Source organism: Lampris incognitus, chromosome 3 (assembly GCF_029633865.1).
Source record: "Lampris incognitus isolate fLamInc1 chromosome 3, fLamInc1.hap2, whole genome shotgun sequence".
In the NCBI taxonomy this organism is placed as follows: Eukaryota; Metazoa; Chordata; class Actinopteri; order Lampriformes; family Lampridae; genus Lampris; species Lampris incognitus.
The window spans coordinates 19905182-19929257 of record NC_079213.1 but is presented as its reverse complement, the minus strand read 5'-3'; the positions used below and the strand labels follow the sequence as shown (position 1 = coordinate 19929257).

The window sequence follows — 24076 nt, the reverse complement described above, 5'->3', positions numbered from 1 at the left end:
GGTGGAAAAAAAAAAAACGTTCCCCGCAGCTTCTGCAGAACTTTCCAGGCGTGTGTTGGTTAAAAAGCCTACAGGAGCACAAATCATTGTGACGACCGGCTGAGGTGGAAAATGAAGAGGACCAGAATATAGCAGCATGTTTTCAATTACTGTCATTTTCCGTGGAGAGCAATAAGAGCCAGCATATTACAATAAAGACACAATGTTTGGAGCACAGCGGCACGCTGCATATTTTCAGTGACTTGATAGTATCTTGGCAGGGGCTGAAGGACAACTTTACCTTTTGTGGAAAGTTCCCGGGTCCCCGAGACAAATATGGGAGCTATCACATATTCATTTGTGAACTTGCCCTGGTACGTGAAATATACCGTTTATATTTGGAATTATCATGAGGGCCGCGGACACAAGCAGCCTCCTCGCTGCTTCTGCCCATCAATATAAACCCAGTGGAGAAGGACGATGTTGACAGGCTGAGTTCTGATGGGGCAGCAGAGCAAAGCGGGGGCAATGATGGAAATCCTCCATCTAAGTGGAGATATACATCAGCCCATACGCACGTGGAGACAGGGACTGAAAGCCCTCATGTGGCAGCCCTGCAGCAAAATAAACACGGCCACTAAGAGATAAGCATTTCTAATCCCCAGGAATAAATAGGCACAGGTGATGAATGACTGAGTGACAGCTTAAAAACACGGCGTGTTTGTATGGGCGTGCTTCCTCCCAGCAACATTACTCAGACAACATACAGTTGTCAGGCAATTTCTCTCTCGGCAAATAGCACTACTCTCTCAACAGTACACGCTTCATGCCCACACACCAGTCATGCTTTTTAAAACGCCCTCAATTACTTCAGCTGACATCACCTCAAAAGCTCAATTTAAATCAACTGTACAGTAAAACGGCTTGAAATAATTTGTTTTGCATCGATTCTAGTGGATTGGGGTGGGGGCGGCTGGGTATTCGATGCTGATATTTTGAGATCATTAATAGGCAAGTCACCTTTTCCCCCAGTGGACACACACACACACACACACACACACATGCACGTGCACACATGTGCCTGATGTTAATGGGAAAACCACGTGTTACAGTATATTCTCAGTCTTTACGGCGGACCGTAATTGTCTGTCAAGCTGTTTTATATCTCGTCGGCCACTGAAAAACTATCAAGAGCGCCACAGTGAGCGCCTTCACAGGTACGACTGAGTCGGGTTTCGCTCTCGAATACAACCTTAGCAGATGGGATAACCCACAGGAAATGATATTATGATTATGCCAAATTCTGACGGGCAGTCGCCGTGTTGACGTTGGCAAGCGCACAGAATGTGGAGACGGAGGGTGAAAGGTGAGCTTCAGAGACAGTGGCGCACCAAATTAACTCGCACAATTAGGGTTGCGACGCAAGCGGGGATGTGGCGTGTGCACGCACAGATACACACAGATGCACATGCAGATGTGATCACGCCTTGTACTCTCTGAGTGCATGCACATTTGTAGCTGTTTGGACAACAACAACAAAAAGAAAGAAAGAAAAATCAGGCTCCGTCCAGACAAAAACGGTTGAATGTCTTCAACTAAAAGTGTTTGCGATGGCAGACGAGACAAGCTAGGCTGCAGTGTTATAGCTGGTACTACATAGGGCACACACACACACACACACACACAAGGAGATATGAGTGTACACTCTGACACTTATAGACCAGACCACCCCGGAGCTATTCTGACAAAGAATCCCTCGGGGCCAATGTGTAGCCACAGGTCTGAGCGTCTCTGCACGCACATGTTGTACAGGCCTGCACGTCTGTGTGTGTCTGTGTGCGTGCGTGTGTGTGTGTGTGTGTGTGTGCACGTGTCCACTGCTCAGGCTCCAGACAGACTCCCGTCCTCCTCCCGCTGCGTACAGACAAAGTGAGACAATGTAAGGTGAGACGGTAAACTGATGGTAGAAGTGGTGATATGCCCCTTGAAAAAGTTCCTTTGAGCCTCGGGGAAAGAGAAACGGAGGGAGATGCTAGGAGAGAGACAGAGGGAGAGGAAGAGAGAGAGGGGGGTTTTGAATCCTTGTCAGCAAATCCCATGACTAATGCGAATGTAATAGTGGTGTGGATAGACTTGGACACGTAGACCATTTACAGACGGGCCTGAATGACGCGCCCTCAGGCATGGAAATCTATGTGTGTGGCCCAATATTCCTTCTCGCTCTCTCAATTCCTACCTTCCCATCCCAACTCCCCACCTTTCTCTCTCTCTCATTGTGTGTATGTGTCTATCTCTCTCCGTCCCGCTGTCCCTCTGCCCCCCCCCTCACTGTATGTGACCTAAGGGAGGGAGGAAGACGGGCAAGGCAACGAAGGTCGAAGACACAAGCCACCACAGAGCAGATTTGGACTCTTTAAATCCACATCAGCTCCCCAACACCCTCTTTAACTCCTCTAGCCCTCCCTTTTTTTTCTCTCTCTCTCCCGAGCCCATATCCTCCCTCCATCTCTCCCTCTCGTTCCCTCCATTTTTTTTCCTCATCCCTATCGCTAGACTCTGGCCTTTGAGTCTTTTTTCAAGCTCGCCGCAACACTTAACAGCGGAGAGATGTAAAGCCTGCAAACGATATGGTAAACTGTCCCCTTTTTTCTCTTCTCCTTTAGCTCCTCGCCCCTACCCTCTTCGCCTTTTTTTTATAGCAAAGCACAAAGCAAAATTTTAAGAAATATGGCAGAATAGATTTAAAAAATACTTGAGGCGGTTGATGCATTTCGAATTTATTACCCTGACATGCAAACCAATGTCCTTTCTGATACTTCCCTATCGTTACCGTGTTTAATGCAAATACGCCCATTTCACACCGCGGCCATCTTGGATTAAAAAAAAAAAAACAAGCGGTGGGAACTTAGCCACGCCCCCTTCTTACTTCATTGAAAACACTGCTGGAAGCAACATGTCGTACTGCTGTGTACCATCCTAAATTCAACTGACACATTAAGATGCCATATGGCTAAATGTTTACTCCTGCTGCTGTTATTGCAACAGACATTATGTACATATAGGCCTACTGTATGCATTGAGCTGCAGAGGTTGCATGTACATTTAATGTTACTGTATGCATTGAGCTGCAGAGGTTGCACCATGTACAGCCAGTTAAATGATATTGGGGTGACCAGTTTCACTGTGACTAAAACATTAGAAGGAAGACAGAAGTTTGACGTTAAAAAATGTTTGCTCCTGTTTGTAGTCGCATTGGTGACTTAATAGCGGAAGAAGATGAAGAGGAACATGAGGGAGATAGGTGAGTTGTTACTGTCAGTACAATACAATTTTTCAAACATGTAGATTACTGCATTGTATAATATATATACACTCACTGGCCACTTTATTAGGTACACCTTGCTAGTACCGGGTTGGACCCCCTTTTGCCTTCACAACTGCCTTAATCCTTCGTGGCATAGATTCAACAAGGTACTGGAAACATTCCTCAAAGAGTTTGGTCCATATTGACATGATAGCATCACGCAGTTGCTGCAGATTTGTCGGCTGCACATCCATGATACGAATCTCCCGGTCCACCACATCCCAAAGGTGCTCTATTGGATTGAGATCTGGTGACTGTGGAGGCCATTTGAGTACAGTGAACTCATTGTCATGTTCAAGAAACCAGTCTGAGATGATTCGAGCTTTATGACATGGCGCGTTATCCTGCTGGAAGTAGCCATCAGAAGATGGGAACACTGTGGTCATAAAGGGATGGACATGGTCAGCAACAATACTCAGGTAGGCTGTGGCGTTGACACGATGCTCAATTGGTACTAAGGGGCCCAAAGTGTGCCAAGAAAATATCCCCCACACCATTACACCACCACCACCAGCCTGAACCGTTGATACAAGGCAGGATGGATCCATGCTTTCATGTTGTTGACGCCAAATTCTGACCCTACCATCCGAATGTCGCAGCAGAAATCGAGACTCATCAGACCAGGCAACGTTTTTCCAATCTTCTATTGTCCAATTTTGGTGAGCCTGTGTGAATTGTAGCCTCAGTTTCCTGTTCTTAGCTGACAGGAGTGGCACCCGGTGTGGTCTTCTGCTGCTGTAGCCCATCTGCCTCAAGGTTCGACGTGTTGTGCGTTCAGAGATGCTCTTCTGCATACCTCGGTTGTAATGAGTGGTTATTTGAGTTACTGTTGCCTTTCTGTCAGCTCGAACCAGTCTGGCCATTCTCCTCTGACCTCTGGCATCAACAAGGCATTTTCGCCCACAGAACTGCCGCTCACTGGATATTTTCTCTTTTTCGGACCATTCTCTGTAAACCCTAGAGATGGTTGTGCGTGAAAATCCCAGTAGATCAGCAGTTTCTGAAATACTCAGACCAGCCCGTCTGGCACCAACAACCATGCCACGTTCAAAGTCACTTAAATCACCTTTCTTCGCCATTCTGATGCTCGGTTTGAACTGCAGCAGATCGTCTTGACCATGTCTACATGCCTAAATGCATTGAGTTGCTGCCATGTGATTGGCTGATTAGAAATTTGCGTTAACGAGCAGTTGGACAGGTGTGCCTAATAAAGTGGCCGGTGAGTGTATATATATTCACTAATCTTTCAATAGTGGATAGCTCTGTTCTGACACATCATCTTGATAACAGGAAAATGTGTGGATTTATATTGCTTCCCACATGTATAACATATCCTCATGTGTCCAGTGAGGTTTGGGCGACTCTACCTGATCATGGCTGCGACGAGAAGCCCCTTTCTGTGGAAGACCAGCTTGACGCAGTAAAGAAACGCATCGCTTTCCTGGAGGACGAAAATAAAAGGCTGAAAAGTGAGCGTTTTGGTCTGGAACACTTCCGGTGTGCGCCCAATCTGATCAGGTTTTACACTGGTTTTAAGGATTACCGCACCCTCAAAGCACTCTTCCTAGCTTTACAGCCTACTGCAGAGTCCATGGTGCGATGGACTCAAATGCAAAGGAACAGCCATAACCTAGAACACATTTCTGTGTCTGGCTTCCATGCAGAGCATTTATCGCTGATTGATCAGTTTTTCCTGTTCTTGTGCCGTGTGAGGCAGGGCTTTTTTGCTCTGGATTTATCTGTATGATTAAATGTGTCGCCGGCCACAGTCAGCAGGAACTGTACGACATGGGCCAACTATTTGCTCTTTATGTTAGGGAACCTCCCAATATGGCATAGTAGAGCAGCAGTCTACCAGTATTCAGGGAATTCTACCCAAACACAAGAGTGATACTAGACTGCACAGAGATCCGCATCGAGACAGCTAGTTTGAAGGTTTTGAACACCAAGACATACTCCCATTATAAAAGTAACACTACACTGAAATCCCTAATTGGGATCACTCCCTCAGGGTCAGTTAGCCTGGTAAGTAATCTATACACAGGATGTATTTCTGATAAGGAGATAACTAAGAGGTCAGGTGTTCTGGACCTCTTAAGAGTCAGGTGATGAGGTCATGGCCGATAAGGGCTTCCTTATCAAAGACCTGCTCGATGAAATAGATGTAAAACTCGTCATCCCTGCATTTTTAGGCCCAAGTGGACAGTTTAGCTGTGATGAGCTCACAGACACACAGAGTATTGCTGGCTAGAGAATACATGTCCAACAGTCAATAAGACGCATAAAGAAGTACCACATTTTTGATGGAGTCATACCCCTTTCACTAAGTGGAACAGTCAACCAACTGTGGACTGTGTGTGCTCTCCTAACAAATTTTCAGGGACCACTGTTTTAAACCTTTGTTAAATTCAGCTGACAAGAAAATAGTGCACACAAACCTTAGATAGATTGAAACATATTTAACTTCATTTCAGTACAGTCCCATTTTTTAGCCCACACCTTGAGATGAGCAATCACTGTCTTAGTTTAGTAAACAATTGATGATTTGAGTTGGTAGCGAGTTCCAGTTTATTGCTACAACAGAATGACAGTTGACCCAACATATTTTAGTTTAAAATGAACCAACAGTTTTGTTAAAGTTAAAGGACAATGAATGAAAATATTGTAAACGGGACAATCTAATGTATAAATATTGAATGTACAGTACAAAAATGAAATCTATCTTATTTTTTATTTTATTGTGATTAAACAGCTTCTTTGAATACAGCCCTGTGTGTGTGTCTCTCCTCACTGGCACAGGAGAGGCAGAAAGTACTAGAAAAAGAAAAGATCCAGCTTAGTTTTCATATTGTGGTAAATGACGGTAGGTGCTCGAGGTTGGTAGTCCAAACCATGTTTGCTGCTGGCCCCGGCTGCATGGATTTCCGATTGAGTAAGAAGGGGGCGTGGCTAAGTTCCCACCACTTGGGTTTTTTTAAAATCCAAGATGGCCGCGGCGTGAAATGGGCGTATGCTCATCCATGAACATGCAGATCATCAATCGCTTTTGTAGGCTAGTTGATAATGTCGGGGGTCGAATAGACCTTTAGGCACTTAAAATTATAGGGTCTTTCACACAGTTCCCTGAAAAATAACTGGGATATAACCTTTCAGGCATGCTAGTGATTCACTATTCACACATGCAGCTCCATTCAGGAACATTTCCATCTTGCGCCTTTTCACACATGCCATGGGAATGCCGGAATAGATGGGGCAAATTGACTGGAATGTATCAGAATATGGCCAGTTTAATCTCCACTCTTCCTGTAGTGTTCATTTATCTGCAAAACCTTTTTCTGGAAGGATCTCAGCTTACTTAAGACTTAGCTCTTTATCATGCAGCATTCATGTAGAATTCCTGTTATTTTCTCATACACTACTTTTCTGAAAGCTCAAGCTTTCTGCTTCCGGTGTGGGAAGATAGTGGCGCAAAGTCACATTTGCAGCGGCCTCACCCAGTACCGTCCATGCAGTGCCTTTGTCCACGTCTGCATCTATGTTTGTATTCATTTGATGGCTGGGAAAGCTGGCACTGGATTGGTTGGGACAGTTTGGTCTGCTGCATCCTGTGGGCCCTGGGACCATGGCCCTGCCTGGAGCTGTGCCCGAATAGGTAACACCGAGGGCATTCTGACAGGACATGGAAGCGGGACAGGCTAAGCTGACTACTAGCCCATTCAGACTGGCAGTTCTGATAACACTGAGGGTGGTCTGGCGGCGGCCTCGCCTAGCCTTGACTGTGTTTTTAGTGTCGTCCTGTGGAATGCGGGGAGGTGTGTCGAAGGTGTCTGGCTGGGAGAGCTAGTGTTGGATCAGCTGAGGGAGCTTGGTCTGCTGCGTCCTGTGGGCCCAAGGACCACAGCTCTGACCGGAGCTGCGCCCAAAGAGGAAACACCGAGGGTGGTCTGACAGGATGCGGGGCAGGCTAAGCTAACTGCTAGACCATGCAGACCGGCAATTCCAACAGTCATCCTGGCTGGCGTTTGTTCTCCTGGACAGTGATTTTTTTTAATTTTATTTTTTTAAGTCTAGTTAAATGTGTTAGTTTAGATACATGTGTTCTTGTAGTTCTTGTGGTGGTTTTGTCTTTGTGTTGCACTGCTGTGGGCTGGGGGAAATGAGGTGTCATTTCATTTCATGTGCGCAAGTGCATGAAATGAAATGACAAATAAAAGTTTTTCTGATTCTGATTCTAGACTGCTGCTGATTAGTTTCATCCTCTATGTGGACTGAGAGGAGCGCCCTTATTTCTGAATCTGTCCAGTTTCCAGTCATCCATCCATCCATTATCCAAGCCGCTTATCCCAATTGGGGTCGTGGGATGCTGGAGCCTATCCCAACAGTCATTGGGCGGCAGGCGGGGAGACACCCTGGACAGGCCGCCAGTCCATTCTTGAAAAAAAAAGAATAACTTGTACTGCAGTTATGAAATCCCCCATGAGGTGATGCAACCATCGTGGATTCAAATATGTCCTCAGCGGAGTCTTGTGATTGCTTCGTTCGCTCCCCAAGTGTCTTCCATCAGATGGACATAACCCGGCGTTTCTCTGCAATGTTACAGCTTTCATCCACAACATAGCCTTACAGGCATTTTCCCTGAAATGATACTTGATCTTGAGGTGGGAAATTGGAGGTATAGATTTCCCTGAATATCGATCCCTGCTCCCATTCACACTTGACCCTATGCAGGAAGTGTTCCTGAACATTTCAGGGGAAGCCTGCACGTGTAAACGAGGTATATGTGTGTTCGTTATAGCAGCCAATGTGGAGGAAGGTAGCAGCACGTTTGAAGAAGTTGTTGCGGTTAACAGGTAAATAGTAAAAGAACTTTACCAACATCTACAACAACAGGATAGTTCTGTCTGTTTTTTTTTTTTAATCTGGGTCTAGTTATTGTAGATTTTGCCATCATGCATGTTGGTCATGATATCAGTTTACTCACCGGCTTCATTGTGGAAATCGTGGACACGGGACCACTGCCGGACTCAGATTTATAACAGCGTCATCATATGGCAACTTAACACTAGCATCAGATATGTTTCAATGAGTCCAATTTAAATCAGTTATCTAAACCATCTATTTGGAGGTGAAAAGTGCAAATTAAAAGATATTGTCCAAAAAAAATGTCCAATGTTATCAGCAATGGTCCATGGCATTGCTGAGCTACTTCCTGGTTTATCTTGCAAGATCGACCATCTTGCTTGCTGAGGGTAGGAGTAACTAACCATCAACTACATACCTGGCCAGTGTAATTTAAAAGTCATAGCTAATGTGAAATGCTATAAACAGTCTAACTGAGGCACTTGGGATTTTGTGTTGTGTTGAAAGGACAGGTTTAAGGCTTGTGTTCAGCTGCCCCATAAGACGCCGTTGTAAAACAGCGATGCTCCTGCCTCCAAAATGTGCCTCATGAAGCCGTTGAGTAAAACGAATATCATAACCAATATGCACGATAGCAAAAACTACAAAAAAAACACAAAACAAAAAAACAGGAATGCAAAAATAAAAAACTGAAATTTTCTTTAAGAGTTAAAACGCAGGGAAGTTGCTGACACAAAACCACTGGATGCATCCCTGCCATTTGGATTACTCGGACATCGCTTCAATTACCGAAGTGTCCACTAGTGACCTTCAGATGAACAACCTTCAGGGGCGTAGCTTTAAAGCGACCGTAGACAACTTTTCGGTTTTTATTGGCGTTTTTATTGTTGGTGCCGCTGTTGCAAAGACAACGGATCGCTTTCCGCTTATTAGCCGCCTAGCTTATTAGCAGCCTAACTACTGTCAAAGCGAGAAACAACCGTCAGAATCCCAGTTTGAACCAGAAACCCGATCTCAGTGCTATGATTAAGGCAGAGCAAAACATTTGGTAGTATTGATAAGTAGGCAGGTTGTGTTACTTACTGATCCAGTAGAAGTAACGCCAACTGAAAGTCGGGTTTGGAACCCTCTCAAGTCCCGTATGTTGCAGCGATCCCGATGGGGAAACAGAGTTCGATACAACACCGGAGCTCGCTCCATCGATTGAGTGCCCGTCCGATGTTCATTCATGCTTTACTTCCGTTTCTATCGCTCTCACTCTTCGCCTTCTTTGCCGCCTCTGTCGGCGGGCTTCTCTTTCTCTTGCCGGGTTGAGTTTCCGCCGTCACTTCGGTTGTTCCACCGGCCGCCATTTCTGCTACTGAGGATAGCTGCCCGAGAGCTAGCGGGGCAAACAAAAGCGCCATCCTCTTCCTATTGCGGCCGCGCAATGGTTGACGCACCTCCATTGTGTCGTAAATCAAGCCTTGGTTTTCCTGCGAGATCGCACCCGGTGGCAGACAGAGACGCACAGTGAAAGCGAGGTTTATAGGGAACCAGTCTAAACGCAGATGGCGTCGTTATTCTACAGTAATTACACGGCGCAGTCAACATTTAATGACGGTGAGTTAAAGCAAAAAAAGTTGTCTACTGCCACTTTAAATGCTAAGTGTGTACGCCATTTTCAGGAGGGTTCTTCCTACTGCTGCTAACAGTATACAATAAATAAACCATAAGCAAGATTAACAGTCTATGGTACATATTGAAATCTGTGATTTTTATAAAAACTTCCTCTCTCCTCTGCTAACCTTCTCCACCCGTCTCCTCTCCCACCCCGTCCTGCATAGCTGTTATGTTGTCCAAATGCTTTGAAGGCTCCTTGGCCGAAGGGGGGAAATGATTCAGGGCACTGGCATGCGTGGCAGGGTTGCAGCTGGACACTGCACCTGCAGCTTCCCAAAAACTCTCAAAAACAAGCTGACGGGTACATGTCAGACAGACAGAGGGAGAGAGCGAGAGAGAGAGATACAGACAGACAGACAGAGGGAGAGAGCGAGAGAGAGAGATACAGACAGACAGACAGACAGACAGACAGATAGAGACAGAGCAAGACAGACAGACAGACAGAGACATAGATAGAGACAGAGCAAGATAGAGACAGAGCAAGAGAGAGCAAGACAGACAGACAGACAGACAGAGAGACAGAGACAGACAGACAGACACAGAGACAGAGCGAGAGAAGCAAGACAGACAGACAGACAGACAGAGAGGGAAAGGGGGAGCGAGAGAGAGAGAGCGAGGGAATGAGCGTTTGCATGCACATTTGCGTGTTACACAGACAAGCACTGCCCCCACCCTTCCACCCTGTACTTTTTTTCCCCTCACCATCAATCCAACTCCCTCCTTCTTTGGCATTCTTAGACTCCCGCCTGCCATCTCTCTCTCGCTCTCTCGCTCTCTCTCGGTCTCTCTCAGACACACACACACACGCCTCTTTTTTCCCTTCTTTCCTTTGTTACACCCACACTGTTCTCTTCACTGTTCTCATACAGGGAGTGCCGAGCTAATTGATTTCAGTACGAGGTTGTACGCAGGTATACAGTTTTGACTCTGTGTGTGTGTATGTGGTGTGTGTGTGTGTGTGTGTGTGTGTGTGTATGGGGGGGTGGCTTAAGCTTACACAGACACAAAGCGATACTACGGAAGCCCGTTGGTAACAGCAATAATTTATATGTCTCATAATCACTCTGGACACCTGGGAGTCACAACCTCTACCACCTAATCACCTTGCTTATCTTGTCAGTGAAATTTCCCAAAGGGCCTTCATGGAAGTCGGGGCGGCGGAGGAGGTTGCAAATCCAACTGAGCAGCCGACTTTTTGAAAGTGACACGGCACTTCTCGTTTTGATTGATGATGATTGCAGCTTTGTTTCCACGCCTCCAAAAGCCCCATAAATCATCCCATAAATCATTTAATTAACAACACCATCCTCATGTGGCTGCCAGAAGAGGTTTGCAACACGCGAATTGGGGTCAGTAAATCTCTAGTGAGGCATTCAACATCATTGCATTGGCGGTTGTTGGTAATGGCCCATGATACCTGCATGGTTTTATATTCGACTGAGAAAATAAAGTGGAGTTGAGTGCGCGCGCGCGCGCGCGCACACACACAATGGGACAAAGGAACACTAGCCCTGCAGTGAGCCAGACTGCAACAAGCACGTTGGGGGTATTTCCACTCAGCGTCCTAATTGTCAGCGGGGACTTATGAGGAGTCCTTCTCTTATAACAGCATCATTACACCAAGCTATTGTCATGTCTAGGTGGCAGATATGCGTGTTTCCCTCTTGATTCAGTACATTTGAGACACTTGTCCCCACGATGCACGGAGCTGCTCTGCAGGCTGGTTTTCGTGCAGTACGCAGCGTGCAAGGAGTCAAAATCTGCTGACGTGACTTGATCCAAAAGCTTGCTTTAGTCCTACCCAGCGACCAGGTTTATTTCGCCAGAGACGGGAGACATCTCTTGGGTTTGGTCTCCAGCTGTTTATTGCGGACGCTATCGAATCAAACGCTCTCTCTCTCCCTCTCTCCCTCTCTCTTTCTCTCTCTCTCTCTCTCTCTCTCTCTCTCTCTCTCTCTCTCTCTCTCTCTCTCTCTCTCTCTCTCTCTCTCTCTCGCACACACACACGCACGCACGCACGCACGCAAGCGAGAGCCCGCGCGAGGGAGTAAACATTTCAGCAGCTGTCAGCGCTCCTCTCTCACCACATTTATCCATTTTGCGTAGACGACTCCTCTCCTGCAGCACAGCATCCCTCTCACCTTGGGAACCAGACAGGAAGCGGTGGAACAAGTTTCACATTTGTTATCCCATGACAGCTTTACTGTGTTTGTGCATCTGTGTTTATTGGTTTTTGTTTGTGGGGACGTGTGGGGGTGTGTGAGCAGCGCCGTGTGTGAGTATATGCCAGCATGTGTGTGTACCTCTCTCTCTCTCTCTAATTGCTCCCCTCGTGTGTATCTTTGTGGATGCTGTATATATATATATATCTGTGTGTGTGTGCAGGTGTGTGAATGTGTGCACACGTGTTCGTGCGTGCACATGCACATATATCACGTATCTAACGTTGATGTATTGTAAACTTGTCTATATATACACATGTGTGTCCGCATACATGCGGGTGTGTGCTGTGTAAAAAGCCCCGGGGCTCAGCAGGCGTAAACCCGGGGCTCTACTGGAGACAATGCGTTACTGTGCTCTGCTCTGCACCTGTGTTAGGTTTTATGCTGACGAAGATGTGCTTTCCCCACTCCGGGGTGAAGACCTGGCTCGTTTCCGTGACTCAGAGCCTGAAATAGGCTGCCACCACACGTAACTTGACATTCTTTGTAGTGAAAAGGCCAAACAACCATTGAAACGCATACAGTATCCAGTGGGGGGGGGGGGGGTTGCCAATGGGGTTTACTCCCTGGGTGAAGTTCTCACCCACGTTCCAGGTCCGTTTACTCCCATCTGCTGTTATTTACCTCTCAGACGACGGCCTCTCAACGAGTCGCATCGCCATCGTGGGTGTGTCGATCGGTACAAAAAATTCCGTCAAACTTGTTTAACGTCATTGAAAAGACCCATGGTGTGTTGTAGGGTGGTATATTTAATTGTTGGCATAGGTGTTATGTATCAAATAAATAATAATAATAATCTGAAGCTATGTGTGCGTGCACGTGCACGTGCCCTATGTAGTACCAGCTATAATACTGTATGCAGCCTAGCTCGTCTTGTCTACTATCACAAACACTTTTAGGTGAAGATTTCCCCCCCCTCCCAAGCAGTTACACTTGTGCATGCACATGAAGCACAAGGCCTGATCACATCCGTATGTGCGTTTGTGTGTATCTGTGTGTGCATACTCTACATCCCTGCTCGCATGGCAACCTATTTGTGCGCGTTAATTTCGTGTGCATGGATGCAGATAGGCTTCCAGCTCTGCATGCCCGTCTATTCGTGTATGCGTGTATCTATATTCAGGGATTCGAAAATTGTGGGAGTCTATTAAGTGGAATTTAAACTTAAGACTTGCAGATAACATGGTATTAAGGGAATGTATTCCAGTGTTTAATGTGTAAATCCCCTGATTACATGAGACAGTAGTGGGTCTTTGATTGAAAATCATGCAAACGGGATGAGGGCCGTTAACGCCTGGCATCCTCTCCCATGAGTGGTGCAAAAAAAACAAAACAAGAAAAAAAGCAATAACAGACTCATTGAAAACAAACAGGGGATGTTTGTTTATTTGTCAAAGGCTCAAAGCATTTATGACATTCTCACTGTTATGACGAGAATAAAGCTGAAGAATTAAGAGCAGGAAATCCATTATCTTTCCCTTCTGGGAGCGGGTGAAGTGTGAAGACTTTCTACTGCCCCCTAGTGGCTCTACCATATACTGCTATCACAGAGTTCCCAAATTCACTTGCGCCCAGAACCTCTCCCTGGGGAATAAAAAAAGATAATAAAAAAATTGATTTTCAATACTACTACAGCTTTAATCTATATACCACACCCATGCATTGTGTTGTAAGCACCGATGAACCATTTCTCAAACAATGCATCATTTTAAGTCGTTTGCCACAACGTTTCTCAATGGATTAATTTTCCCGTGTCTGTTCTGCAGTTCTCCACATCTCTGCATTGGCTTATAGTGGGACAGCATGTCCCCTACTGAAAGACCACAAGTTTGATCCTTGCAAAAGCCAACTACTGTCCATCAGCAGTATTTGTATTTCCATACCCCTTGTCCCGTGGGCTGAGTTTCTCTTACTGAATTTCTTATTAAAATTTCTTGTCTGGTCTCTTCTGGCGCAGTCATCGGTGTATCATTTCTTGGAGAGAAACTTCATTTTATTGCCTAGAATGTAACGGAGAGGAAAATAAAGTGGTCAGGGTGACTGACAGCAGGCCTTGGTTGACACACATGATTCTGAGCGAGAATGGTTCGGGCAGCGCTTCCTTACCCAGGCCCTTAAGAAACCTGTTAACCCTATGGTGTTCGTTGTCCTGGATGGACTCCAAATACTCCTGCACCCTCACCTCAAAGAGTCCTGGAAATGGAGACAAGAGAGTAAGACTCAGAAAAAGGGGGGGGGGGGAGAGGCACAACAAGATGGCAGCTGGCCATTGGTTAGAAGGAAACAAAGGCGTTAAAACTCCCCTGGAGATCGTTGACTTTGTCTAACCTATTGGCACTTGTGGTGATTTTAATATTTGCACTGGTGTTTGAGTGGTCTGAGTCCTAGAGATCCGTTTGAAATGAAACAGTCACCAGTGCTGCGGTTGAATCTGTCATCTAACAACTGATGCTATAAAACATGTTGAGCTTTGTCTGCCATATCTCCTTGTTAACCACAACTTTACTTCTTTAGACTTATTGCTACTGGTTATTTGCTATTTGCTATTTTTATGCATTTGGCTGCTATGGTGAAGATGTGAAATGCTCTGGGCCACATTATTTTCCTCAAGAATGTCCTACCCGACAGTAGCCATTAAAATGAGTACGTTTGTTTGCATGGCAATCTTCAGGGTTGTAACTTTCTTCTTTCTTTTTTTTTTTTGGTCCCCTCTTTTTCTACCCAATTGTACTTGGCCAATTACCCCCACTATCCCGAGCTGTCCCGGTCGCTGCTCCACCCCCTCTGCCGATCCAGGAAGGGCTGCAGACTACCACGTCTCCTCCAATACACGTGGAGTCACCAGCCTCTTCTTTTCACCTGACAGTGAAGAGTTTCGCCAGGGGGACGTAGCGTGTGGGAGGATTTCGCTATTCCCCCCAGTTCCCCCTCCCCCCCGACCAGATGCCCTGAATGATCAGAGGAGGTGCTAGTGCAATGACCAGGGCACATACCCACATCCAACTTCTCACCCGAAGACACAGCCTATTGTGTCTGTAGGGACGCCCGACCAAGCCGGAGGTAACACGGGGATTCAAACCAGCGATCCCTGTGTTGGTAGGCAACAGAATAGACTACTACGCTACCCGGACGTTCTGCAGGGTTGTCACTTTAAGGGATGCAAATTCACTCAACCACTGGACCTACTCCCAACAGATGGACGTAGTCTAAATGAAAAGCTGAAAAGGTGGTGCTGCTGAGTTTCACCATACCTCTGAAGGCCTGCTTATGGAGCTCTCGCTCCTGGATGAACCAACCGAACATCTGGGTCTCCATGAAGACCTCCAGGAAACGGCGCACGCTCTTGGACTGTACTGATTTACGGAAGCTCTGGTGCTGAAAGGAGCAAGGGACTGGGGAAGAGGAGGACGAGGAGTAGCCGTCCTCCCGTTCGCTGATGATGAAGAGCGGATAGTGGCCTACCAGCTCCAAGAAGAAACGGACGAAGGCCTCAGACACAACAGTGCTGAGATGGACAGAGTCTGGGGAGAAAGAGGTTGGCAGTGGCCTGCATTGTAATGCACAATACAACAACACAATATCACAATGAACAGCTGATCAATAGAGTCCTAGATATTGGTGCAACCTAAAAATACCAATCTTGTGGTTGAAAGGAGTGGATCTGAATCTTGTTGAGGCAGTGTTGTCACAGTGCTGTGTACACTGCTGTTCATCTCCTGTAGAGAATGTATCGTAATACTTGGTCATTTCTTACCATTTGGTGAATCTCCTCCTCTCTCATTGGCGAGATCTCTCCTCCTCTCCAGAACATTCTCCAGAGCGGACTGCAGCTTCGGAGGCAGGATGGTATCTTCATCATCCAGCTGTAAGGTTCAGGGGATGACAGTTCATCAGAGGTGTGCATTCCAATGGACACACACAAAAAACACACATGCATCATATACACAAACATATGACAGAAGGGCCCACCTGTCTGAGCAAACGACTTTTTCCAAGATCCACAACCAAAACCTGCATGGAAAAAGCAGTTGCACTTTTGTGAGGTTCACTGTTTTCTTGGAGGTTGGGGGGGGGGGCGTATTTTTTATTATAAAGACATTTCTCACCTCCTCCAAAGGCAGATCAGTGAGCTGGGGCAGCGAGCTGGACAGCAGGCCGACAATGAAGGGGGTGGGAGTGCAGACAATGTCCAGCATGGCCGAGGGCAACACAGGGATGTAGGTGTGTTGCCATGCAAATGGGTAGAGCAACGCCACCACTGCATGGCAGCACTGGGAGAGAGTGCTGCGAGGGAGGATGCGGGAGGATGAAGATGACGAGAGAAGGAAATAGAGTTGTAAATATCTAGTTATTGTTGACACAGGAGTCAGATTGTGAAGGAAAACCATAATCAGCATATCAGTAAAAATGTCATCTGGTCTGATGCTGAACACACAAGTACAGCAAAGACAGTGAGGACTCCCTCCAAAGTGAAAAGAAGATGATAGCCAGCTAGCTAGCTAGCTAGCTAGCTAGCTAGCTAGGTGATTGATTGATTGATTGATTGATTGATTGATTGGCCTGCCCTAGTCCAAATGTGAGTTGTGGTAATGCTTATTGGGGCCATAATATCCTTGTTTTCGCCACATGAAGGTGGTATTTTCCCAAATATACATATTTTTGTTATTATAGTATCATTCAGTATCAGAAAAAGTTGTAAAATTATCTTTCCGCTTGCTCCCCTTCCAGGCAGGTGAGAGCACTGGGCTCCCACTTAGGAGCTGATGGGGATTCAGCGCCTTGCTCTGGATACTTGAACACTAAGACGCTGGCCAGCACAGAGAGGCGTGAACCGGTTTACTCCAACTGAATGATGGTCTCTGGAGCCACTTGGCCACCCTGTCACCCAAATATTTCCCAGAAAGGAACGTGACACGGCAAAGTTCATACACGTCATTTCTGGTCTACATTCCATGCTTTCCCAACTGTGACCTCTCTATCTGGCTCCCACTGGCTTCTCTGGCCCCGGAGCAAGTTTTTAAACAGCAGGCGGCCCTCAAACTATCTCACACGCATCACTAGAAAAAAACAGACATCCTTAAATCAATTTCAACAAGAAGATAAAAGAATGCACCAGTGTCTGGACCACCCGCATGTATAATGACTCCATTGTAAAGACATTTGCATGGCTGGGTTCATTCTGACATTTTGCCAATATCTGATCTCCCTTGTCAAACGGGGAGAGAAACCAAACAGGAAAAAGAGCCGATATTAAGTTTAGTCGCATATTTTAAGCGCTATGAAATGTTTTATGTCACACTGGTGAAAGATTTGAACTCAGAGCATAAATACAGGCTGTGTTGTTCTGCAATGCTTTATGTGTGTGTGTGTGTGTGTGTGTGTGTGTGTGTGTGTGTGTGTGTGTGTGTGTGTGTGTGTGTGTGTGTGTGTGTGTGTGCGTGAGAGGTGTCCACCTGAGCTTGTCAGCGGTAAAGATGACCCTGCGCTCCAACAGCAGAGATCCAAGCACCCTGAAGAGCAGCCGCAGGCTCAAACAGGAGAACAGACACTCGAAGTCCACATGCTCCAGGCGGGAGTCAGGGGGCCGACACAGCTCCATCACCTGGGGGAGATGGAGCGAGAGAGAGGGGGCAGGAAGGACAGAGATGCAGAGTGAGCAGGTGAGATGAGTAGAAGATGCTGAGCATCTACAAGGATCATGGACACAATATTTGACAGAGGGAGAAAGTTCGTATGTCAGTCAAACTGAATTGCTGATGGAAGACAAAAACACTGACTGCAATTTTCGTCTCTCTGAAATGTTTCGAGTCATTCAGAGGAAAAAGTCTTAATATTGTCACGATTTAATTATTTGCCAATGTGGGTGCAGCCAAGGTGGGGTCGAATGTGTCATTCAACCTACCCCAAAAATACGATAGCTCTAAAACATCTATCCAAAGTGTATTTAATGAAACCAATCAGCAGACACCTCCGGAACCAAATAGCTCAGTCACTACCATATGAGGGTTTTGAGTCAAAAATATCCAAATACTGAAAGGGTCCATTATCCAAACCGCTTGTCCTGCTTTCAGGGTCGCAGGGATGCTGGAGCCTATCCCAGCAGTCACTGGGCAGCGGGTGAGGAGACACCCTGGACAGGCCGCCAGGCCATCACACAGGGCAGAGTCGGGTACTTGCAGATCCAAAATGGCCACCTGTTTCACTTACCTCCGTGCCAGTGCCGGGGAGGAAGGTTTTGATGGTGATTGTTCTTCCCGGAGCAGGAAACTGGGCCTCCATGATGGCTCTCATGAAAGGCTGTACCAGGGCTGGAGACAAAGCCCTACGCCTCTCCACTTCATCTAGCACCTGGTCAGAACACACACACACACACACACACACACACACACACACACACACACACACACACACACACACACACACACACACACACACACACACACACACACACACACACACACACACACACACACACGCACGTGAAGCTAGGTGTGTCTAGCAATAATGGATTATGGGTTGGCTAAATTCATATCAACATCATCGTTTGAAGGACTATGAGTAGTTAACCTTTGAGAACAAGTTGAAGCAGCCAAGGTGACTAACGATGCAATAGACTTCTGGAAGACGCTTCCCCTTTCCACTGGGCTGAGGAGGAGGAAGACGAAGTTCACCAATAGTTTCTGTTCATCATAACAGGGCATTTCTGGCCATGTGAACTTTGAAATATGAGAATGTGAAACCTTCACGTACAAATGAATGAAAGCAAACATTCAGCATTCAGATATGCATGCGCGCGCACACACACACACACACACACACACACACACACACACACACACACACACACACACACACACACACACACACACACACACACACACACACACATTCTCAGTCTCAGTCTCACACACTTCCTCCCAAACTCTGAGATTGACCGTTTTCCCACAAGCACACTGGCTATTTTTACATGCTTATTTACTCAGCTGACATCACGGTATGCAACCACTTCCTGTTTGGTAGCAGCACTGCATACCAGGGAATAAATGTACAGCACATGTGTTTATCCTGCCGAATTGTACTTACCAATAAACGCCGGCAGTATCCAAACCTTCTGCTCCCGTCTTCACCAGTCAAAACAAAGGAGAACATCTCACTGTAAGGAATGAGCCAACACAAGCAAACAAATAAAACGATAGCTTTCCCATAACACACGAGGGGCCCTGCATGCATCCATATGTTCCTTTGTACACCTTCACACACCTATGACGTATGTGGGCTATTGATGTTTACAGTTTTATATAAAAGTACAGTTCCAGGTGTCCTGGTGGCTCAGCCAGTTAAACGTCTGCTGTGTTGACATGGGCCCTGTTGCAGTGTCCCATGTTTAAATCTGGCCAATCTGCATGTCTTCCCCTACTCTGTCCCCCCCCCCCCCCCCCGTGTTCCTGTCTTACTTTACTGTCTTATTAAATAAAGGCTTATTATGTTAAAAATGTATCTTGATCACATGGGCTTACATGAAACTTTGACAGCTGCGAAAACCATTAATGTATTTCAGAGCACATTGTCCCACAAATTCAAATACACACAAGCACACTCACGTCCAGTCCTTATGTCTTTATAAAGCTGACCTCACCTGGGGTGTTTCTCCACAGGCTCCCAATCCTTTGAATCAGGGAAGCAGAACTGTGGGATGATTTTCAGCTGGTCTTCTGTCTCCCGCATGAACTTGAAGCTACGCTCCAGCTGAGCCACAAGCAAACAATAACAATGATTTACTAATCTCAACAAAAAAAAAATCACTTTTTAGGTTTCCAGATCACAGAATTTCCAGGTTTTGAAAGACAGCGAGTCCTAATTTTTCAAATCAGATCACGCAATAAAAAAAACAAAAGCAAAAAATTTAACTTGTTTTCAAGTCTCTCTTCCCCTGACCTTGACAGGGAACTGCTGTGTGACCTCCGGCTGATAGGGGGCGCCAGCCTTGGCCCTCTGCAGTGACACAACCAGGAAGTACTCAAACAGCTGACGCTGGTGCAGATCCTGCTTTGAGCCCTTCTTCACTGAGCTGTTACGGGAGTTGGTGCTGTCGCTTCGTGTCTGGGCCTGGCTTGGCTGGCTCAAAATTGACTGAACTGACACCAGACGCTGTTGGTGGGCTGTAAGAAAGGTAATAGGACAGGTAGAACACACATCCGGGTTGGGGGGGTGCTCTCGGAAAACAAAGTGCAGAATTTCCACAAATTAGAGCAGCACTGTCAGAAATGACTGCGTTGTGGATTTACAGAACTCATTTCAGTCTGGACAACTCATATTTGGAAAGTCTGCTCTATTGCAGCTGCCTTTTCAGCATTGGCGATAACTGAATCCGCTGGTGTTGACAGACTGTACTTGAAGTGGGCTAAATCTATCGAAAACAGAATAAATTTCACCTGTGGGCACATAGAAGTAGATCTTAACAGGGCGGTAGGTGGGGTGCAGGAGGTGAACAGCAACCAAGAAAGCACTACAGCAGCCGTATAGGCATCAGCTTATGGCAGAAAGCAATTCACACCAGTTGAATAGCCCACCATTCAGCAGGACGAAAATGACTGGTTTATATTCAATATGCTGCTGAGGCCAACTGGGTCAGTAGTTTGCAGGAGTTTCCTGACTGAACTTGCTCTGCCCATAGTGACTGCTGAAATAAGAGATATTTCATTCATTTTTAAAGTGCTGGCTATTCCCTTCTGAATAGCCAGCAAGGAAGAAAAAGTGGAAAAACAAGTGTTTTTTAGCATTAGTGTGGGAGAGAAAGTAAGGGTTTGTTGTTAAGAATCAGGCCTGGCTCAGTGAAGAGCCAGACTTCTGGAAGTACTTACAGAGTAATATACACTGATGAGCTAAAACATAATGACCACCTGCCTAATATGCTGTTGGTCCTCCGTGTGCAGCCAAAACAGTGCCGACCCGCTGAGGCATGGACTCTGCAAGACCCCTGAAGGTGTCCTATGGTGCCTGGCACCAAAACGTTAGCAGCAAATCCTTAAAGTCCTGTAAATTGTGAGGTGGAGCCGCCATGGATCAGACTTGTCGGTCCAGCACATCCCACAGATGCTCAATCACATTGGGATCTGGAGAATTTGGAAGGCCAGGCAACACCTTGAACACTTCATCATGTTCCTCAAACCATTCCTGAACAATGTGTGCCATGTGGCAGGGTGCGTTGTCCTGCTGAAAGAGGTCGCTGCCATCAGAGAAGACCATTGCCATGAAGGGGTGTACCTGGTCTGTAACGATGTTTAGGTAGGTGGCACGTGTCAAATATACAGCCACATGAGTGGCAGGACCCAAGGTTTCCCAGCAAAACATTGCCCAGAGCATTGCACTCCCTCCACTGGCTTGTTGTCTCCCCACAGTGCATCCTGGTGCCATCTCTTCCCCAGGTAAATGGTGCACATGGCCATCCACGTGATCTAAAAGAAAACGGGACTCAGCGGATCAGGCCACCTTCTTTCAGTGCTCCAAGGTCCAGTTCTTGTTTGCCCCCCCCCCTTTTTTTTCTCCCCAATTGTATCTGGCCAATCACCCCACTCTTCCGAGCCGTCCCAGTCGTTTCTCCACCCCCTCTGCCGATCCGGGGGGGCTGCAGACTACCACATGCCTCCTCCGATACATATGGAGTCGCCAGCTGCTTCTCAGTAGACCTTCTGTCGGTTTGGACCAGAAGGGATAGCCTTCATTGCCCTCGCATATCGATGAGCCTTGGACGCCCAACACCCTGTCGCTGGTTTGTCCCTCCTCAGGCCACTGTCAGTAGGTACTCACCACTGCTGACCGGGAGCACTCCACAAGCCTTGTTGTTTCAGAGATGCTCCGACCCAGTTGCCTGGCCATAACTTGGCCCTCGTCAAAATTGCTCAGGTCTTTACTCCTGCCCATTTCTCCTGCATCCAACACGTCGACTACCATCCGCTTACCATCTAATCTACCCAGACCTTAACATGTGCCCTTGTTTGGAGATGATCGTTATTTTGTGAGTGGTCATAATGTTTTGGCTCATCAGTATGTACTGGACCTAGATTTATTTGTCATGTTAGCAAGAAAGATTTCTACTTAGGCCAGTGTGACTGGTTACAGTGCAAGGGTAGAAGAGGAATGGGTTGTATTTTATCTTAAAATTATAGCTAATACTGATTTTAAATGACGATCATATTACTGATCATGTTCCAATTTGCTCAAAGCATGACGGCTGGGATAGGCTCCAGCATCCCCTCAACCCTGAGAGCAGGATAAGCAGTTCGGATAATGGATGGATGGATGGCTGTTAAAGTGATTAGATTAGAAATAAATTTAGAAGGAAAAGGAGTTTGAAAATGAACTGACGGTAATATGATTTTAGCAATGACTCGGAGTAATATTCTGGTTTCTATAACAGTTTGCAATTTTATGTACATAATCTGTAATCTGTAACACATTGCAGATTACAGAAACCCCGACAAAACCTGCCAAAATGCAACAGCTAAGAATTAGCAATCAAGCCGAGAGAGGGGAATTAAATCCATCTGTGTTCGAGGGTAATGTGGCTCGATGTAGTTCCAGTTTATAGAACCACTCTTGATATTTTACCTCTCGCTCTGTCTTCCACTTCACTCTCGGAGTCACTGTTTTCATCCGTAACTGCAAAAAGAAGTACAATGTGTATTAGCTATGTGCAGCAGTGATTAGCGAGACCACCTCATGAAAATAACAAGTTCAACACTCCTGACTTCTCGTCATTCTCTTTTTCATTCTGCATGGATGTATTATTTAAGTAGAGCACAGCGATCTCACCTCGGCCTGAACTGGTCTCCACGTAATGATAGACCCGTCTCAAACGTTTCTTCCCAGTCCGAGCCTCGAAGATACTGTTGATCTTTAGTACGACCTGTTGATAAGACGTAATGCATATAACTCATTCACTCAGAGTATAGACAGCCATCCATCCATTATCCAAATTGCTTATCCTGCTCTCAGGGTCGCAGGGTTGCTGGAGCCTATCCAAGGCTGGATTCCGGACCGGGCATGCCGGGCGAGTGCCCCAGGGCCCCGGACCACGAGGGGCCCCAAAAGGTCAGGGATATTGTGTTCGCGTATAGTGGGGATCCCTAATCATGCCCTACAAGGGACATTTGTTCCAACCCTGCGTCACGATGCAGGGCCCAAGCTCGTCTCTATTGATGCGGGGGCCCTCAAGCTATTCTCATCTCTGTTTGTTTTGTGATTCAAAATTGTGTTGTACGTTGTAGTCGCCATCCGAATCCCATGCAGATTGGTTTAGCGTCGACTACCATGTTGGGTATTTGCATAAATTTTACATTTAACAATGTTTAGTATTGTTTGCATAGCCTATCTGACGGGACGGGGCGGGGGGGGGGGGGGCAATGGACTGAATTTTTTATTTATCCTGATTTTTTTTTGTTTATCTCCCTATCCATGTTGCCACACAATCGGTCAGTCACATGAGCCCCGTACAGACTTGCATGTAAACGCATTAGCACACATTAATATAGCAAATGCACAAACATACACACTAAGAAACAAGGCACATGCACAGAAAAATTATATTGTTTTGCCATGCACATGATAACATTTCCATTAAATCAGTTTCTATGTTTTACATTTATGTCACACACATAAAACTGACACTCTTTGAGAGTAAAAATTACAACTTTAGTTGGCTGGCAAAATAGAATCAGGTTCAAGTTGAATGAAATCCCATAAATGTTCAGTTTTTAAGTGATTAAAGACTCATTAAATGCTGCTTTTGAAACTATAATAGAATTTGGCAGGCATCCCATATGACTCAGTTGGTTAAATGCATGTTTAAAAAAATCCTTAACTATTTGAAGTCCCAGTTTTGCTCTACCACAGGCTGGTGTAACATTAACCTTTGTACAGCCAAACAAATGCTGATTTAACTTGCCGCATATTGCAGTTGTGATACGTGTAGGCGTGTTTTGCAGCAGGA

The 24076-nt window shown here is 46.2% G+C and overlaps 1 protein-coding gene across 1 annotated transcript in view; it reads right to left on the bottom strand.

Annotated features, from left to right (window-relative positions):
* Nucleotides 1-13491: 13491 nt before the first annotated feature.
* Nucleotides 13492-24076, bottom strand: part of LOC130109688 (DENN domain-containing protein 2A-like) — a 15045-nt gene continuing 4460 nt past the window's right edge. The window contains exons 5-18 of the mRNA XM_056276683.1: nt 22900-22993; nt 22696-22746; nt 20023-20246; nt 19724-19833; nt 19171-19240; nt 18655-18732; nt 18295-18435; nt 17541-17689; nt 16194-16371; nt 16057-16098; nt 15842-15950; nt 15339-15608; nt 14194-14280; nt 13492-14087 (exon numbers count right to left, since the gene is read on the bottom strand). Coding sequence (XP_056132658.1) covers nt 14056-14087; nt 14194-14280; nt 15339-15608; nt 15842-15950; nt 16057-16098; nt 16194-16371; nt 17541-17689; nt 18295-18435; nt 18655-18732; nt 19171-19240; nt 19724-19833; nt 20023-20246; nt 22696-22746; nt 22900-22993 — 1635 coding nt within the window. The 3' untranslated portion in view covers nt 13492-14055. The remainder of the gene's footprint in view (nt 14088-14193; nt 14281-15338; nt 15609-15841; nt 15951-16056; nt 16099-16193; nt 16372-17540; nt 17690-18294; nt 18436-18654; nt 18733-19170; nt 19241-19723; nt 19834-20022; nt 20247-22695; nt 22747-22899; nt 22994-24076) is intronic.